Here is a 17,843-nt window from a genome sequence, read left to right on the forward strand (position 1 = left end):
TCCAGAGTTGTTCTGATTTACACTACTACAGAAGTACACAATGGCCACCATAGTGCTTTTATGTAGATAACTATTATACAAGGCATAACATTCATATGTATTGTAATTTAATAAGCCAGTGATTGTTATTGAAAATGTATTATTGGTATCAAATCTCCAGTGGTGCCAAATACCATTCAGTACCATGTCAACTATGAAAAATGGTTTTATTGTTAAACAAATCAGTGTGGGGAGTTTAAGAAATTAACCGCTGATTTTGTACATTTATTGTGATTGTGGTGAGGGTGACTGTCACCCCGGAAGGAGAGTAATGTGACTGGAGTTGTTTATTGCCTGTAGGACCTGGGTTCAAGTCTCAGGTGGGGTTTCTGTGTTCACCCTTTGCCACAATGATAAATCTTAATATAGGCATAACCTTTGGGAGTTTTTTTTTTAAATACATTTTGTATTAAAACAATTAATCTAAAGAATTGCTTTGTTTCTTTTCAGACACTGAGGGTGCTTTAAGGACTTTGAGGAGAAGGACAAAGTGAATGTCTGCTTGTGGCTTGGGAGGACTCACTGAACTGGTTTATGAGAGCAGAACTCGCTTTCAGTCGAGTCTAATAGAATGTCCAGTCAGAGGATGATGATGGACATGATGTCCTGTCCAAGGCAAAATGAGGACAAAGAGACTGGATAGAACAATGTGAGGACTGAGTTTCAACTGAGTTGCTATTCATTCATACTGTATATGCACACAAATATACAGACCCACAAAAATGCCTGTCACAGCGATTCTCTTCTTTGTGATGGGTCAAATTTGCTTTAGAGTGCTTTGCCATAGTGTTTTTTCTCTAAGCTAATTAGTTCATGATGTCATACAATTTAGGCCAGCTTGTGCTTTATCATTACTGAGAGGTGCACTTGTGATGAATGAAGTTATGACAGGATGCACACTGTGCCACCATAGTGTGCCCGATAATGACATCTGAGAGAGAGGAATCATTTCACACACACACACACACACACACACACCCTCATCTCTGTCAGCTGATTAGAGGAGAGATAAAGTGTTATGCAAAGGCCAGTAGTGTTCACTAAACACTGTCATCACGGGATTACTAGGGTGTTTGCATTTATGTGTTGGTATCTGTGCTTTTCAGCATGTTTTGATTGTGAATTAAAATCCCTAGCATCTGTTACAATCTTTGACAGACCTTTGCCCCTTTTGCCCCAGACATTTCAAGTCTGGTTTCAGGTTTGGGGTTTGGCATTCCACCTTTGAGCAGTGCCACTAGTTTGGATTACCACCAGAAGTAATGCTATAAATCCTCATGGCAGTGAACACTGAGAGAAGCCTCGAGCCTGCTGGACTGGCGAAAGACCTCCTTTGTCACTAAAAGGCAGTGACTTCACATCCAAACACCTGCTCGTAGCCACGGATACCAGTGTGACTGGACACACCTCTGCTGCCTGCTCAGGTGGAGAGAGGGAGAGGAAGGAGAGAGAGGGCAGCCAAGGAGAAACACAGAGTAAGAGGTGTACGGCATATGGGTAAACTAATTCAGTCAGGTAGTCAGAGAGAGAAAGACAGGGGGCAGAAAGAGAGTAACTCCATGTTATGCTTGTAGCTGTGTTAGTTTGGATGATCTCATCTTTTACACACCATGCCTTATAGGAAGAGGAGCTTCACTTTTGGAGCCTATGGAGGGTAAGAGAGAAAACTTTATAAGAGAGTGTGTGTGCATGAATGTGTGCGTGAGTATGTGTATGTGTGTGTGTGAAGGTTTGTATTTACATGCCCTCTAATACCAGTACTACACAGGGCACACTGAATAAAAGATTCCAAGTAGTCTAAGAAGCAGTGCCTTTTTGAACATTATTCAGACACATCAGTTTGCAGGGGCACAGTCTGCTATGAAGGTCAATACTAAACAAGACCGTGGCACGTCATGGCAGTGTAGTATGTATGTGTTGGCTGTATAGTAATGAGACAACATCAAGGACATGGAAAATGTGCCTGCCTTCCTCTTTCGCTTGCACTGAGTTCAACAGGAGAGCACAGGAACTTCTGCTTTAGCAAGGTCTGTTTAAAGGGCTGGTTTTGGGGCCCTGCCTCATGGAACTGGGACTTAACCCTTAACCCAACCCCCACCCCCCACCCCCCTCAACCACATCCTCTGTAGCACCACAGAAGGTAAGCCCTCCTTTCAGTCATAGCTTCCTTTTAAATATTGACAACCCAAGGATCCACTCTTGTTTCGAGTATGCCCATAGACTGCATGAGCATTGGCCCATAATGTTGCAAGTGTCAATAGCTGTTGTTGTTGTTGTTAGGAAGGCACTTTGCTACTGTGATAAATACAGGCTCTTGGCCAGAACCATAACTGCATTTCTGAAATGTGTAGAACAAAGTAAACATTGCTGTCAAACAGTTCATCTAATGCTACTTTTTAAAAGGCAGTTCCAAAGTTACTTGAACTTATTCAGCCTGTCTCTTTACAATAAGGACTGAGAAATGGAAATTGACAGAAACCAATTAGCTGTCACCACCTTCTTCATTTCAGGAATGTTTCGGAGGAAATTGCTATTAGCAGATAATGACAGTTTTGTGAACAATATTTTTGTTTGTGTGACTGTGCACTGCACCAGACTTGAAATTTATAAATGGCTGTGCCTTAATGGCAGAACCTGTTGCTCTCTGTGGTGTTATATTCACACATACTGACTGTTCACATACTAACTGCTTCTGTCTGAATCACCTTTTTCTTTGGTGTTAATTTACCCAGTAATGAAAACACTGTTAATGTAATAAGTCCTGATTCAAATAGACACTTCCTCCTAAGTGCACAGTGTATGTATGTGTCAGTCTGCATGTGTGAGGGGGAAAGGTAGACATACTGTGAGAGAGTATTTCTTTATACAAGAACACTTTCACACATACAAAACTGCATTGATTACATACAGGAACTCTTACCAACACAACTGCATATATGTATTGTATTCCACAGTTTGAAGGTCTTTTTATAAATCATAGCGAACATATTTAGATATTACACCGAAGTGACATTTTCAGGGATTTACTGGAGATATTGGGGTTCGATTTTCATGTGTTCTGTACTCTCAGCTTTGATGTTTGGAGCAAAAACACATTAAACACAAAGCCTCATAGTGGCATATTCACTCTTAAACACTCTGTGCTGTGAGTCTGCAAACACTGCAGACACTGTCTACTTGCATGGTTCACAGAAACTTTGAAACATTGTGTGAACATGAACATGAAAATATTCTGTAATCCTCTAAAGCCAATATGTTTCAAGAAATGGAAGCTCTCCTTGCCGCACGTTAGTTGGAGTCTGCGGTTCGGCTGTTTATCCGGACTGTTGACACAACAGCATCTCTTTCCACCTTCGTCAGCAAGATCCATGTGGACAGCCCAACGGTTGCTTGACGCCAGCCTACTACTGAGCGGCTCTGACATTTCGGCAGGGCAGATGCAGGCCCTCCCTGCTGGGCTCTGGACATTCCTATGCTGGGCTCACCTTGGACAGGCAGGACTACTCAGTCAGCACTTAGCATAAGCTTCCACCCCTAGCCTCCAGGACAGCATGCACTCAGGATCTGACAAGTGGAAAGGAGCACAAAATTTGCAGGAAGTATGATTTGTGCAATGTGGAGAATGATTTGTGCAATGTGGAGAACACAGATGGAATCGTGGACATAAACACAGAAATGTGCATATATATATATATATATATATATATATATATATATATATATATATATATATATATATATATATATATATATATATATATAAGTTCTTGTATATAACATATATAACAAGATGTTTAATAAACATAACATGCTTAATAATGAAAGCTATACTGGGTGTTAGTTAACATAGTCCTAGAAATCTGATTGGGAAAAAATCGAAAATGAGGAAAAAATAGATTTCATAGGACCCTAAGGAAGGCCTTTGACAGCACAGAGCCACCCAGTGGTACATTTAAACAACTACCAAATTTAAAAATACTCCCTGTACTGTATATGTAGAGTTTTTTGTATGGAGAGTGTGTATGTGTACTGGACAAATTTCTAGCCATATACACCATTAAAGGTTTGTGAATGAATTTAAATCAGGACACCACATATAAGCATATCAAATGTATGTATAGTCAATGGAACTGCCCTCAAGATTGCATGTTCTTAAGAGCCACCTCACCTGAGTTTCAAATAAAGGGTTTGATCCCATTGTTTTGTGAGGATTTAAACAATGCAAATACCACTTCCTCCCTCTAAGGTTATTATTAGCTTTTGCATCTGTATCTCTAGCTGTGAAAGTGAACTTCACCATTAGAGAATCTCAAGCTTTACCTCTACAGCCACTGAATGTGCTTTAAGCAGAATGGAGCAAAATGCCATTTGCCTCATAAAGCTGGAACAGCCTCCTCAGGAAGACTCTATCTTTACCCGTTCTCATTAGCATTCTACTGCAGAGCCTTGGATGCTGCTCAATATTTCAAGTCTGTTTTAAGTTCAATGCTAAAACCTGGCAAAATATATTATTCCACAGTGAATGCTCATTAATATTTTGAAGCATAGAAACTCACTTGTTGCACATTAAAATGAGAATGAAGCTAATATTCAACCTTTTCAGTTAAATCCACTGGGCTTGTAGAAAAGACTGTGTCTCAGTGCTTACTGATTAGAATGTCAGATTATGTCATCTCAGGAGGCTAGCTGATTTATTAGTATAGGTTTAACTATTGGGCACTAAAGGACATCAAGTGTTAGGACTAGGCTGAATGTAGATCCTATTGGAATGTAGATCCTATTGGATCTGTGGAGACTGGTCCAGTGAGAGTGCTTTATGTAAAGTATAGAGTCCCACTTGGAGTATGGAGTCCTTTTGTACTTGTTTCTGTTCTTTAAAATATATTTTGTTTGGTATAGTAAAAGCTATTTCTTTGCCTTGCAGAGTGGATAAATCCTTTTCCAGAGCTAGAGGTCCATGGTGAGTTGCCACTTCTCTCCTGTTGTTTCTCTACTGTCCTTTTACTCAGCTGTCAGTGTCCTAAACAGTGGCAGACTCAGGTGGAAAAAAAACTAAAGTAGCACCTCCTGCATAACACAGGAGCCCACTAGTGTGCAGGAAGCTATGATGCATCATGCATGATAAAACAGTCTTCATCCAGGATTCAAATTAACAGTTAGGCTTTATTGTGTTTTGAATGTAAGCAATGTTTGAGAGAGAAATTCAAAATCTTTAGCAAAATATTTGCTGACTCCCCTGGACTGTTGTCATGGCACCCACTTTGGCAAAATGCCAGCCCTGGAGGGCATGTTGTAGGGGAGATTGTAGGGAACTGTACTTAATTTTCTTTACTGGGATTTTTGTCATTCCATTGCAAGGGCAATTTATTGTGTTTTCTTGCTTGGAAGGGCATTTTGTGAGTTTTTTACTTTTCCACTGAAGGGCACCCATAGTGTTTTTTGACCATTGTAAGGGCACCTTATATGGAACTGCATTAGGTTTTCTCCACTAGAAGGGCACTCATTATGGCGACACCATTAAGACACCATTTTCTTGCTCTACACCACAGTAATTTATTGCTTGAAGGGGAACCTTAGAGATCTTTTCCCATGTCAAGGGCAACCAATAGGACAGTTCCTCTTGATTTCACCACTCTAGAGCGTCATAGGGATTAATTTTAACCATGCGGGTACCAGGGTTGGGGGTGGTTTAAAGCCTAGTGAACTCACCATCTGTTAGCTTTAACCTGTGGTGCATAGTATAAAGCATGGGGTTCAAGAACAGATCTGCATGAAATCCACCAGGCCTGGGGTACAAAAACAGCTCTGCATGAACTCCATCAGGCCTGGGGTACAAAAACAGCTCTGCATGAACTCCATCAGGCCTGGGGTACAAAAACAGCTCTGCATGAACTCCACCAGGCCTGGGGTACAAAAACAGCTCTGCATGAACTCCATCAGGCCTGGGGTACTGTCATGAACACTAGGACACAGGCAGGCATGGATCCAAATACAGAAGAGTTTATTAGAATCAAAAAACATATGGGCTGTGCGAGGAGTTGGTGGGATCGAAGTCAGTAACCAGGAGATCACGATGCAGACAGTAGTCGGTCAAATTCAAGGTCAAAACTGGTAGGTACAGTCCAGAGTGATCCGAAATGCTAGGAGTGAGGTGTAGGCTAGGGAGGAAACAGAGGTCGGTAATCAGGAAAATCAACAGCGGAAGAGAATGCTCGGTCTGCATACTAGAAAAGCAATACTTCACAAACTGGACTGGGAGAACAGGAGTCTTTAAAGGAAGCAGATGGAAGTAAACAGGTGTTGCTTATTAGTACTCAAGAGAGGGTGATCTAGGCCTGGGTATGGCAAGACTAGTGGGCTGGGTCGATTCGTCAGAGGTACAAGAACAGCTGTGTATTAACTGTCAAGTCTAGAAATAGAGTGGATTTCTACAACAAACACATCAATATCTAATAACCACTAGCAGTAACATTAGATAGCCTTTTCTCCTGTCATGGAACTAGTTCCTGTGTATCTTTGTTTTACATGTGACTTCACACTTATTTCACAGGTAATAGCTATACACTCAACCTGTAATGGCCCGAGTGCCGCAGGGCGAGGGGCAGGACACACAGACTCCTTTGATGTGGACTGACATTTATTAACATATAACGAAAACAACAATGGCACTCACACATGACATAAACGGTGAACATCTACATACATATAACTAGCGTGAACAAGGACAACCATATACAGAGACAAACATGCACAAAGGCAAACATATCAAAGACCGACAGCACTGCACTCCACGACATGGCTTTATATACACAAAGACAAAACACTAACCCAGTGCAGGTGCGCAGACGTGGTTACAAATAAACAAAGATCCTCCCGCTGCACATGATGGGTCAAACCACGTGACTCGCAGGAGGTGAGCATTCCGTGACACAACCACTGACACCAAAAGCAATGCTATTTCACGATAAATTTACAAGTGTTTACTTATCCATACAGCACGTCGATGGTTTTGAAGTATTATACAGGCACTGTGTACATTTATCTAATGACTTAGGAAGGGAGCAAGAAACTGTAGAAGGGAAAACAGAGGGATAATATCTCCCAAGCCCATTTCTGAGTTTTACCCCCTACCTTTTGTTTCAAGTGTACTCTTGCCCCTTCTCCTACACAATTGGACATCCCTTAAAGAACCTGATACATCATCAGTAGTCAACGGCGTTTATGTAAAGAGACTCAGTGGGTGATTGCCAGATATTTGTAATATGCTGTACTCGGCTGTGGTGATTTCTCTTGCATGGGCTATATGATCCATTTGCACTTGTCCCCACCCCTAGATGTGAATGCAGAAAACAGAGGGGTCGTAGGGGCAATGGGTGAAATGGGTTTGGGCCTGTGCGTGAGAGAGAGAGAGAGAAAGAGTGAAAATGTTATTATGATAGGAGACAAGTTTCTATGTGTTTCACCCCAGATAAGCCTGGTAGCACATGCAGAAACCTGGACGAGACAACTCAACATGCCGTCTTTCTTTTCTTTACATTTCTCATATCTGTACGGCACAGTTAAACACACACACACACACACACACACACACACACACACACACACACACACACACACACACACACACACACACACACACACACACACACACACACACACAAACAAACAAACACACACTGTTGTTGTTCCACTGCATTACCATATATTCCCAGCATAATAACGTTCCTTTCTGTTTTGAAGTCTGTTCTTTATTGGGCAGATAAATAGCCAAGAGTCATTAAAAATTTCACTGGATTATTTTGGCAGCTAGTCACCATGTGAGCTATGCTCTGTCTGTAGTTTGTGTTTATATAAATTTTGAACTGACCTTTCAATACATCACTTCATGTTTTTTGTTTAAAAGCAAATTATTTTTCTGCATTAATGACCTGGTACTGTGAGTCAGGTGTTTATAGACCTTTTCATTGGCCCTGGAACTGGTTAAAAATGAGCTCAACAGACATTGTATTAAACCTTTTTTTCCCGAAGGGTTGTATTTGTTAAAGCGGAAAAGGGTTATAACTGTCTATTGTTGCTTCTTTGTTCAAGACAATTCTCCTAGCATTTCAGATGTTGATTTCACACACTGCAAAGAATCCAGAAAATTCTCTAGCAACCCCTGAATCATCTTTGGGATTGAAGTATTGCTTCACACCCAAAATGTCTTCAAATATGTCCTAGTGTAAAAGCATGACTAAACTGCTACATTAACATCCTTGAACTGTCTCTCCAATGGACATGTATGAAACCTTACTGTCTCTTTAAGATTAAATACTTTTCCCTAGCCCTAACCCTTCATAAAACAGAAGCCAAAACCAGCACTGCTGTCAGAATTAGCATTGATAGAAGACACAGTGCTCAGTTTGTCATTCTTCTAAAGCATAATTTGTCCTTACTCTCATTAGAATCAATCAAAGGCCTTGATCTGCCCTTGGCTGCTTCAGTCATGGGCCAGTCAAATGCGACTTTGCCCACTGCCAGGCCTGAGACAAAGCACTGGGGATATTTGTTGGCATGCCCTCAGTTCTGTCCTGTCTCACCCATTGTCTTCTACCTTTAATGTCAGTTTGATTTCTTAAGGTGAATGACATTTTTATTGAGTAAGTAGCCCAACTCTCCCCCCGCTTCACATGATGTCAGCTAAGGCATATCAGTCAACAGTACTGAAATGACATGTCAATTATATTTTTATTATTGCTGTTCATACTCTTAAGCTGTTTTAATGATATTGAGTTATATTCAGCTTTAGAGATTTGCATTTTACTTGTTTGATCTAGTCACTATCCTTGTGCTTTGTTCAGTCTGCTGTGCAAAGTAACCTGAGGTGCACTTTCCCAAGGACACGTGCTTGAAACTCTTTCCAGAGAAAAACAGCGTGGTCTCACCCTGGGCTACAGTTCCCTCCCTCTGGAATATGGAATAAATATATATATATACATACACACATACACATACACATATATACATATATATACATATACATACACACACACATACATACATATACATGCACACACGCGCACACACACACACACACACACACACACACACACACACACACATATATATATATATATATGATTTCAACATTTTTATATATATATATGTATATATATGTGTGTGTGTGTGTGTGTGTGTGTATACATATATACATGTATTTATTTATATTTATATATATCATTTATATATATATATATATATATATATATATATATATATATATATATATATATATTGAAATCACAGGTCCAGTTACTAGAAAATACAAGTTCAGTTCAAAATGTGTGGAGTGCGTGGAATATGTGTTTTGTTATAATTTGATATTCAATATGCAGCTAAAGTATTTAATGGATGAAAAGCAAAAAATAATTAGGAACATGTTTACGATTACTGCATTTTATTACTCTTGTCAATCAGATAATTTACGAGCGCATGACAAGACTGAGACTATTAATGTGTGCTGTCTTCCGTGATTTCTCATAACAGTTATGTGAGATGGCAAAGTGGTCAATTATCTGCTCAGTTGCCTGCAGATGGTTGCTAAATCCTGGACTGGAAACTGGATCTAAGGCATGGAGTTAAAGATTTCTGTGCTACAGAGAATCCAGGGAAAATATTTAACTATGTTGAATATGTTGAACTATGTTGCTTTTATTGTTGGGCTTCATTGATATTGTGTAAACAAAGGACTTGATATTATAAGACATTGTTTGAGTATGATGATGCGAAACAATGTTACCAACCAGCTACACTGTGGTTTGAGCACTGGCTCAGATAAAAGGCCTATGTCATATACTGTGAAGAAGTAGGTGACTAGTGATGTCATTACAGTCAGAGCTCAGCATTATAGAGGAAATGTTACATAGATGCCTTGACATAAGACATTTGAGAGAAAGGAAGTGTTTCGCATGTTCTGTCTCTCAGGTGCCATCTCTGTCACTCCACATGCCATTCTGCAGAACTCCTGTTTGTCCTTTACACTGAGAGTACTGTCGCATTCTCTCCCAGCAGTTACTGTGTGCAGGGAACACTTCACTATAGTGAATATGATAGATGTTCCTGGACTGTTTTCCTGACTGCATGAAATGATTCACTCTGTATCCAAATGTTGAGGATCATTATGAGTGAGTTGGAGTTTCTGCGTCCTGCTCATGGTGCATAAAGGAATAGGAAGGTTTGAAAGAGTCCTGATGTTAGCTTGTGTGAAGCTGGACAGCGGGGATAGTAATTAGGCGAGACTGGGAATGAACAACCGGTTCCTGTTCTCATCCATAACCAGTTCTATCCGATTGAGCTGCCTGTGTGACTATATTAGAGGGTGTGCTAGAAACATAATAGTTGATTGCAGTGAGATGGTTACTGGTACTGGATACATATGGTGTAGTTCACTGAGGGGTGAACCTTTATCAGCTGCATGATGATTATAAGAGAAGATGTGAGGACATCTGCAGTATGTTGAAAGTTGTTATGTAATCAGTATTATTCTTTCACTGAGTTCATTTTACACTGTGTGTGTGCATGCGTGTGTGCGTGTGTTTGTAGCAGGCAGAGAGAAATGGTGCAGCAGCTGGCAGACAGCCAGAGAGAGACAGTATCTCATCAGACCATAAGAAGTAGAACACAGTTCATAATCTCAATATCTTGGTAAACAGGTGTGTCAGGTCAGCAATGTCATAGGTTGTGAAATGTCTTATTTGAGTATAATAATCTATAAAAAAAAGTTAGGTTAAAATTCTGTCATCGCTGTCAATGGTTTGCGTTTTCTGACATTTGAATTCTGGCCTTTGTTAATACTCAAAAAGTATACACTGTAATTTCTTATATTAGAATTATCATATTTTTGTGATGTTAATGCAACAAGTTGTACTCAGTCATAATTGTAAGTCACTTTGGATAAAAGCATCAACTAAATTCCATAAATGTAAATGTGCTTGGTTTTCATGTGGATGATACTGTTAAGTCTAACCTTAACCAGAGAGAGCCTGTAATTTTTGCTAGTGTAGTCTCACAATTGAGACATAAATTTGCCAAGAGAAACCAGCCAAGGGTATATAGTGAATGGAGAGAATTCATTTGTGTTTTTTCTTTATGGAATTGGATTTCAGAAACAATTCCAAAGCTATAAGATGCCTGAGAGGTTCAAGATGGCATTAGTTGACTGAATTGAGAGCATGTCAGAAATTTATAATCACCTTTCTAAAACTATGCTCACTCTAGTCTTGTAATAAGACAGTCCAAGCACAAGAAAGTGGGTACATAGACTCAGATTTACAAGAAGGAAAGCATGTAGACTGGACCCATCTTCCATCCAATGAAGTTCACACCTCATTAACTTGTTCAGTTACTGCCGAAAGAAGGGGTTGGGAGAAAGGGCTGGGGGACTGGTGTTGTGTGTGCAGGTCTAGCTCTCCCTGTAGTTGGATGTGTTTATGTGGCAGAGGGAAAGATGAGGCAAGTGAGAATTATTTAAAAAACACAGTAAAATCTATTCTTCATTTGAAAAATATTTTATCACCACTACCATAATTATTTGCATTACAACCTAAAATTACTGCTCAGCATGTCTGCCTTTACGAAGTGGCTTCCACACATTTACCTGCCAAAAAGGTTAACAGGCTTCAGGTTTCAGCCTTCTTACTAGCATGACTTGGGCCTTATTAGACTTGATGCTAAAACACTTATCCAGAATGATCTGGCAGTGGAAAATGCCTTGGCTATTCACTCAATTTATCTGAACTGTACAGCCCTAATGGGTCTTGACATATTTGAAAAATGCATTAGCATAATTTACTTTTTCTTATTCTGAGTTTATTTCAGAGATAATTTTAGATTAGTTGCGTAAGATTAGTTAGACTAAGTGTTGAGCCACCGTGGCTGAAATATGGGGAGAGAGAGCGAGAAAAACGGCATAACCTTGGATCAGTCTGGTGTGGAACACCTCCGCCCTGCTTCTTCAGCGCACAGGGAGCAGCAGTTGGGAGAGACACTGGGGGAGATGCTGAGGCCGAGGAGGAAGCAGCTGCAGGAGGCTTGGCCTCCCTGGACTTCTCCTGTTTCAAGCACATCACCTGTGGTGAGAGCCCAGGAGACACAGAGAGAGAAGGAGTCAAGTTACCAGGCTTGCAGAGGAAGTAGTGGGTGTAAGCAAATGTCCAGGAAGAGCTTGCTTATTTCTAATACCCACATACTGTTTGACAGCATTTTGTATTTCTCTATACATTTAAGGCTTGTGATTTTTGTGAGAAAACAGAAAGCTATTAGAAATGGCACGTTGTCCTATAACTGCCTCTAGACTGCTCAGATGCTGTTTTCTTTGAGCTAGTTCTGAGCCCTGGGAACTTGCTAGGCTCTAACGGCCTAAATTAGAGTAGATTAGAGGACTGAGTTGTACCCTGATTAGAATGCTTTTAAAAGTACTCATGCTTGCTTGGATAGTACATGCACACACATATACATGCACGAAAACACACACACAAACACACACACACACACGAACACACACCCAACCATGCTCGTGCACACACATTCGCACATGCACACCCAAACGCACACACAAATAGACACAAAAGCAGGCACACTAGCACAGCACAGGGAAAGCAGGCATATTCGAAATAGTGCTCACTTGACAGGGTTAAGATTGCCTGTTGCAACAAAAGAGAATGGTAAACTCATATAAGAAAGAAATATAAAATGTTAGAGTGCACTTCCTAGATAATATTAATTCATAATGAGACTGTCTCAAAGGGAGACAGTAGACCAGGAAGAAGTAGGAGGAGATTGAGTGCCTGAGAGAAACAGAGCGAGAGAGAGAAAGAGAGAGCGACAAAGACAGAGAGAGAGAGAGAGGCAGAGACAGAGACAGAGCAGGAGAGAGAAAGACCACTCTGCATGTCACCTTTGCGCTTTGGCTGCAAGCGACAGAACTGATTGCTCAACAGTGATTTGTGTTCTCTGCTCAGCTACGGAGTAAGTGATCCTCCCCCCTCCTTCCTACACCCTCCCTTTCTGTGATAAGATCAACTGTCAGTACTAAGGACTGCAGTATTATATAGCATTAGAGGAGACTCAGATCAATCAGACAGCAGTAACGCAGTAGTCAGAAAAGAGTCAGATAAGTGATTCTATGCCGTGCAGTGTGTCTTTTGAGAGACATGCTTTCTAAACTGAAAGCAAGTTGGTTATCATTTCTGATTTACTATGGACATCTTATAGGAAGGTGTGTGTGTGTGTGTATGTGTGTGATCATTTATGCATGTTTGTATGTGTGCACATAAAGTACAACAAGCAATTTTTTCATATGCAGTTCATTACTTTTCCTAAGGAGTCCCAGTATAGTTTCATAATTTGGCAAATGGTGTAGTGATTTTGTTTCTCTCTCGCATATACACACACATTGCTCAATCTCCAAGGCTGCTCGGGTAGCTCTATGCTAATTCATTCATTTGTATGATCAGGTGCCTGTGCTTTGCATGGTGCTCTGGAACTTTGCAACTACTTTATACCTTTCTCCTACTTTCATTATGTTCATAGTATGTGAAACACTAGAACACTAGCTGGCTAAATTATGTTGGGTGCTGTATATATTTAGTGTGTGTATGTATTTAGTCACTCATAATAGTTGAAGGAGAATGAAAAACACACTGTATGACAGTCTGTGCCTGTGGCATGTTAAACATATAGGCTAGAAAATACACACACACACATACTCACACACCTGCACACATGCACTCACACACCCACACACAAACTCATGCAAACACACACACACACACACACACACACACACACACACACACACACACACACACACACACACACACACACACACAAAACCACATACACTCATATATCTCTTTTTTGGCATGTGTGTGACTAGCCCAGGCTGTCTTCAGGAAGCTATTCTGCTCCCTCATCTGTCTGTCTCAGCTGGGAGTGGCTGGTGCATACTACCAAGTAACAGTACTGACGTTCTGGTTGGGGAGGGGCATTCACTTTGACTCAGCATGTCCATCTGCAAATGCCCACAGCTGAAGTGCTTTCAGCTTTACACAGAGCATGCACAGTGGAAGGCAGCCAAGACACAGAGGGAGTGCAGTAGAAGGCACCTATTACTGAAGAGAACAGTAGAAGACTCCCAACACCGAGACAGAGAGAGACAGAGAGGACATTAGAAGAAACCCACCATTGAGAGAGAGAGAGAGAGAGAGAACAATAGAAGACACCCAACACTGAGAGGGAGAGAGCAGTAAAAGACACCCAACACAGAGAGAGCAGTAGAAGACCCCCAACACTGAGAAGGAAAGAGCATTAAGACACTCAACACAGAGAGAGCAGTAGAAGACACCCGACACTGAGTGGGAGAGAGCAGTAGAAGACCCCCAACACTGAGAAGGAGAGAGCAGTAGAAGACCCCCAACACTGAGTAGGAGAGAGCAGTAGGAGACCCCCAACACTGAGAAGGAGAGAGCATTAATAGACACCCAACACAGAGAGAGCAGTAGAAGACCCCCAACACTGAAATTGCAGCAGAGATCTGTAGTGATTTAACTTGATAGAAGAAAATTAGCTAGCTTTTGTTTGAAACACCCACCTACCCAAAAGTAATGGACACTGTCACTACAGTTTTGCTTTTTTGTCGAGACAATATAGTCACCTGCCTATCCAGACTTGACATACTCCAAACGCACTTGCACTCTTGTTCATCAAACTTGCTTGATTTTACATTCTTAGTCAATTATCTGTGACACTTGAAATGTCTTCCCTTCTAACAGTGTTGTGTTAATGTAGTGTATACTATGTAGTATATATCGTACACTAAAACATTTTCTTGTACTAAGTATATTTTTGCCTTGGCAGGATTGTTGGTTTTGTAGGCTGGCAAAGGTCTTTTGACCTCACTTAGGTATGGTGGTTTCTAATGCTCCATACATCCAAACAGAAATTACCAAGTCAACCCACTTGTTCCCCATGTTTGGAAATCCGGTTTTGCTGATTTGGTTTCATTTGTTTCATGTTATTTGATCTGACACATCAAATATTTACCCCAAGCCTTTAATATTTGCAATCATTTTGCCTGTGCACTTAATAAACATTGAACTGAGGTTATGAAATCTGACCACATTTGCTAGCCACAGTGAATCACATTTTGTGGACTTGAATCTAAGGGGAGATTTAATTGGTTTGGTATTAGCTGGTAATAGCTTAACTAAATGTATTGCACCGATGCAGTACTGGGTGAAGTAATGCCTTTGGACTGAGCTCCTGAGTTCAGGCCCTGGCTAATTATAGACCTGACAGCATGAGCCAAAAAAGGGCAATTGAGAAAACTAAGAGCTTATTCTCCCACCCACCCAGTGTTTTGTGTACGTACACACACACACATATACCTTTGGAGCTTTGGGCACCTCTATTTGTCGTGGTCACACCAATTCTATGACACTTATGATGTCATGAGCATCAACACATGCATGCAGTCAGTGCTGGGCAGATGGTGGCCCATGTAACCCATGTAACCTGTGGGGGTATTTGTGGGAAGGGGTTGTTGTTTCTTGCTGACATAATGTTTGTTTGCTTGTCTCCAGGAATAAAGATGGCAGCATCCTTCAAATATATGACACGTTAGAGCCTTCTCTGCTGCCCCCCTCACTGCTCCTGTCCCCTGCTCCTGTGCTTCTGAAGGTAAGATACGTCTCCTTAGTCCTCTGGCCCTTCAGTCTCTGGGACTCTGTCCTCTGTCCTGGACCTCTGCGCTGCATGCAATGCTGGGGCTTGACTGCTGCAAATGACCAGTTGGTTTACTTGTGCAGCAGCAGTGTCATCACTGATATGACAAACTTGTATTCTCCCCCCAGGCCTGGATACTGCCTCTATTACTACACTCATCATGTTTTTGTTTTTATTTTATGATTGAAACTATAGTAATAGCTAACTCTTCTTTTCCTCTTCCCTTAAAAAAAAAAAGCCCTGACAACACCTGTTCTTTCATCACCATTTTGTCCTTTTCCTCTCTTCCTCTGATCCTTTCTCTCTCTTTAATCTTTTGTGTGCGTTTCCTGCTAAGGGAGTGGTTTTGTTCCAGGCCTCTGCTAGCCTAAGCAAGCAACTGCCACCATAACACCTCAGCGACATCTGGAACCAATGCAGTTCACAGATAGCACATACACAAGAAGGTAGCTAGTACACACAGCAAATACATCTATCTGTGGCTATTTGACTTGAAAGATGAGGTAATCCCCTGGAAGTCTAGACCTTGAGCCTGCGTAGCTACAGTGGCTGTAAAGCCTCAAGCATCCATCAGGGGGCTCTTTCTGCCCTTCAGATGGTCAATAATTGAACGTTCACAGACTGTTGGCCTAGAGGGTTATATCCCTTTCCTCATTTATCCCAATGAAAAAGCCTGGTTGGTTTTCTAAAACTGTCAATGGGGTGGTGTTGCGTATGCCATCTTTGTAAGCTGCAGGCAGATCTTTTGTTCTTGCACTCTCTTGTGAGATGTCCTATCCTCCATTAACTCCTGAGTGCTCCTTTATACCACCATCAATGCCTGCCCAATCCACCAGCTTCATTAGCACTGGTGCTGCTGGCTACTCTGAGGCATGCCAAGGACGCATTTAGGGCTGTCACTGAACGATTGCTTAGACCTTGTGAAATTTTAAACAGTAGTAATTCTTGGTCTATTATTGATGGAGTTGATTATAAGACAAAATCATCAAAATTGGTACAGTTACAGTTCTAATGTGCATTCATTTTATGTAGTTGTTGTGGATCCTCTAAGGCAATGGTAACCAAGTGGACAGCTCAATTACAAATTGTATTCGTATGGGATTCCAGATTTCCAGAATGGATGGTGAAGATGACATGTTCATAATTTAGAATTGGTCAGTGAAATGACATTATGAAAATGTGTCACATAATACACTATGTTAGATTGTTCATTGTAATTATGGAACATGATTTGTGGCCAACAGCAGGTATTAGTAGGTGGCCATTGGTCATTCTGTCTCCATGGAGTCCGTATGTTTTTTTTCTTTTTGGCATTGTGTTATTAATTTATAAGCTCTTTAAACTAGTCCTAGAAGCCTTAGTACCTAACATGAAGCACACAGATTTCTAGCAATTGTAAATTTAACTACTGAGGAGGAGTTTTCATAATACACTGCAGTATGCAGTGTGGTAATGTACTAATGTACTGATTTGACTTTAGGCTAACATCAATAATGTTGAAGTGTGGAAACTGATATCCTACGTGTTTGCTCTGGGCCTCATATTTGATCATGTTCACCCTGGTGTCAGTGTTGCATATATTCTTCATGAGCTGTTAAGGAACAGGATGTTGCATTATAATGCTAAGCTTGTGTAAGTCTTTACCCACTGCTACTACAATGCTCTTGGTGTCACTTATATTGTACAGTGATTTAATGTTGGTTTGGGGTTTTTGTTTGTGGTGGTGTTTTTCTTCTCTAGAAGAGACAGAGTGCTTTAGAGGACAGGTTTGTCAAGCCATTTATCAAAACACCTGGACTTTTTTGCATTCACTCCCAAAAAGAAACAATGAAACACTTGTGTTTCTGTTCACTTAATAGAGATATATATGTATTAAAATATATGCAAAAAAGTAATTAATACATCCAATGTGCCAAAAACAGTGGCAAGGGTTGCACAACTGCAAAATACTGCATATGTAAAACACAAGTAATATTGCAACAGAAAACAGTGTGTGTTTATTTAGAGTTCATCGATAAGGTACACCTGCCTGAAACATTCAA

General features: G+C 40.7%; 1 protein-coding gene across 14 annotated transcripts in view; it reads left to right on the forward strand.

The window, feature by feature from the left end:
* The window catches only part of rap1gapb (RAP1 GTPase activating protein b), a 51,699-nt gene that overhangs the window by 22,961 nt on the left and 10,895 nt on the right, over nucleotides 1-17,843 (forward strand). For 5 of the 14 annotated variants that reach the window (XM_081717186.1, XM_081717183.1, XM_081717187.1 and 2 more), the window contains 3 exons: nucleotides 490-1,693; nucleotides 4,964-4,999; nucleotides 15,660-15,756. In XM_081717186.1, the coding sequence (XP_081573312.1) occupies nucleotides 1,650-1,693; nucleotides 4,964-4,999; nucleotides 15,660-15,756 (177 nt within the window). In that variant the 5' untranslated portion in view covers nucleotides 490-1,649. Of the gene's footprint in view, nucleotides 1-489; nucleotides 1,694-4,963; nucleotides 5,000-12,934; nucleotides 13,045-15,659; nucleotides 15,757-17,843 lie in introns of those variants that run through there. The other 9 variants (XM_081717193.1, XM_081717195.1, XM_081717194.1 and 6 more) reach the window with 5 other exon arrangements.

Source organism: Electrophorus electricus, chromosome 7, assembly GCF_041902795.1.
Source record: "Electrophorus electricus isolate QZ-2024a chromosome 7, ASM4190279v1, whole genome shotgun sequence".
NCBI classification, from domain to species: domain Eukaryota; kingdom Metazoa; phylum Chordata; class Actinopteri; order Gymnotiformes; family Gymnotidae; genus Electrophorus; species Electrophorus electricus.